The sequence below is a fragment of the Penaeus monodon genome, chromosome 17 (genome assembly GCF_015228065.2).
Source record: "Penaeus monodon isolate SGIC_2016 chromosome 17, NSTDA_Pmon_1, whole genome shotgun sequence".
Classification (NCBI taxonomy): Eukaryota; Metazoa; Arthropoda; class Malacostraca; order Decapoda; family Penaeidae; genus Penaeus; species Penaeus monodon.
Window position 1 is genome coordinate 35,221,856 of NC_051402.1, and position 2,500 is coordinate 35,224,355.

The window sequence follows — 2,500 nt, forward strand, 5'->3', positions numbered from 1 at the left end:
ATAAATATGTGTGTGTGTGTGTGTGTGTGTGTGTGTGTGTGTGTGTGTGTGTGTGTGTGTGTTACTGTGTGTGTGTGTGTGTGTGTTACTGTGTGTGTGTGTGTGTGTGTTACTGTGTGTGTTACTGTGTGTGTGTGTGTGTGTGTGTGTGTGTGTGTGTTAGTGTGTGTTGTGTGTGTGTGTGTATCTATGTATTTACATAAAGTACAATTGTTTATATATACCCAGCCGTAATATCATATGCACAAAATCCGTCTCTAAAATATACACATCCATAATCATTCCTCCACGCACTTCTCATCCCCCTCTCCCCTCCTGCAACAGACAGACGTTCTCCAACCTTCGATTATTGCAAATAAACCGCATTACCACCAATAGCATTTCCTTAAAACCGCGTAAATCACAAACGTCGGGCGGTGCACAGCCAGCACTTCTATTACCTTCAAATTTATCCAGCAAAGCATCGTAAATTACGACTTTCATCCCGCTTGTAAATCTTTCCGTCTTCAGCATTGAAAATCCAACTATCGACCGTGACTCAATAAATGATTTAGTGGTGTTTGTTGTGCATTCGTGGCAGGTCACAGCCGCTTATTCTGAGGTCTTTGTTCTGTGTGTTTTTGTAATTAAATGTTTCCTCTCTTCAGAACGTGTGTTTGTGCGCGGATAATTGTAAAAAGAAAAGAAAAGAAATATAAACGAAGAAATATTACTATGTCGAGGTATTTTGAACGGAATCAATTATATATGCAGGATAATTGTGTTATAGTTTAACGGAGATATATGCGTGAGCAATGATTCAGAAATTTATGCATATACATATGCAGATATACGAATAAAAAGGAGGAGGAGATTGAGAGAGAGAGAGAGAGAGAGAGAGAGAGAGAGAGAGAGAGAGAGAGAGAGAGAGAGAGAGAGAGAGAGAGAGAGAGAGAGAGAGAGAGAGAGAGAGAGTCATGCAGATACACACTTAAATAGATAGAGACTGAGAGGCAGACCACGGGTGACAGAAGGGACGAGAGAGGAAGTGAAAGAAGCAGCAACACTTACATAGCAGGCAGAGCAGGCTGGCGAGGATGATGATGACAGAGTGCTGGCCGAGAACCACTCTCGAGGTCCGTGGGGCGTCGCAAGGTTGGAAGGTCTTCTTGCTGTAGTCGGTGGAGTTGAGGTCAAAGAGGAAGTCATTGTGGCGCAGTTCGAGGACGCAGCCGGAGAACGGGTAGACGGACGGCGGCGTCAGAGTCCATCCATACGAGGCGGAGAGCCTTCTGAAGCTGATCATGGATGCCAGGCCCCCGATCTGCAGAGGGCCCTGGATGTTGAGCAGGTGGCTCTGCTTTCGGGGCATTCCTGGCAGGCGGACACTGGCACTGCAGGGGTCCGGGGCCTCCTCCGTCCCGTTGATGCCGCAATCAGGCACTTCGAACGTCACTTCTTGCTTGTCCCAAGAAAGAAGGAACTGGAACGAACGAGCTGTGTTTCGCTCGATTCGAACCGAGACGTTGACAGTGCCGGAGCCGAGTTCGAGATACGCCTCCAACACCCAGTTGTTCAGGAACACATACACGAAATCCCGAGGATACTCCTCCCACGGCGAGGTGACAATCGGCCCCGCATAGAGGAGCACGCCCTCCCCCGCGTTCGTCTCGAAGGACATGGACAGCGAAGGGGTTTCGCACACGGGCGGGGGCTCGAACCACGCGAATCCGCGCTCGAACCTGGCCGTCATGAGCTCGCACCGCGGCCCGTAGTTACTGTCGTCCAGGCAGTCGCAGGTGAGGGTGTTGTTGACGACCGAGCAGGTCCCGCCGTTGTAGCAGAAGCCGTCGAAGCACACGGAAGGGAGAGGCTCCAGCGCGCCGCAGTCGCACGTGTAGTCGTCAGCAATGTCGACGCCCACCAGCGTCGTGGTCTCGCTGGCGATGACGAGGGGCGCCGTGAGGTTGGGGCGCATCGTGTGCTGACAGCTCAGACTCCCGCACGGCGAAGTCTCCTCGTACAGACAGAGGTTGATGTCAACCATTTGGATCTCTACACCGAGAGCCTCTTCAACCTGAGAAACGCGTATAAAAATAATCGCCACCAACACCAACCAAAATCCAAGCGCACCAACAAACAGAAGCACACAAAACGCGAAGACTTTGGCGAAGGATGACTTACTTGACGGCGGTGCTGCAGCAGGAGTCCGTCGAGCCTAGCGGCCGTGTAGTAGGGAGAGCTGTGACAATTGTAACGGATGTCGACCCCGCCTTCCACGTCCTTCAGGCTGAACACGTCCACCTGCTCGTCGCTGATGTCATGAAGCTTAGCAATCTCGCGCTTCAGATGCTCGTACAAACTCCTGCCTTTCTGGACTTTCTGCAGAATATACGCAAATGCATGTGGGAATATCTACACGTGGACAATGACATGTAGAAATTGTGTGAATGAGAATGAGTGATTTCACAGAGCAAGATATACAGTTAACACAATGTACTGTCATGTTTTCATTAGAATT

General features: G+C 50.1%; 1 protein-coding gene across 1 annotated transcript in view; it reads right to left on the reverse strand.

The window, feature by feature from the left end:
* LOC119583355 (neural-cadherin-like) overlaps positions 1–2,500 on the reverse strand; it is a 58,054-nt gene that overhangs the window by 17,303 nt on the left and 38,251 nt on the right. Inside the window, exons 26-27 of the mRNA XM_037931827.1 lie at positions 2,164–2,361; positions 1,051–2,056 (exon numbers count right to left, since the gene is read on the reverse strand). Coding sequence (XP_037787755.1) covers positions 1,051–2,056; positions 2,164–2,361 — 1,204 coding nt within the window. The remainder of the gene's footprint in view (positions 1–1,050; positions 2,057–2,163; positions 2,362–2,500) is intronic.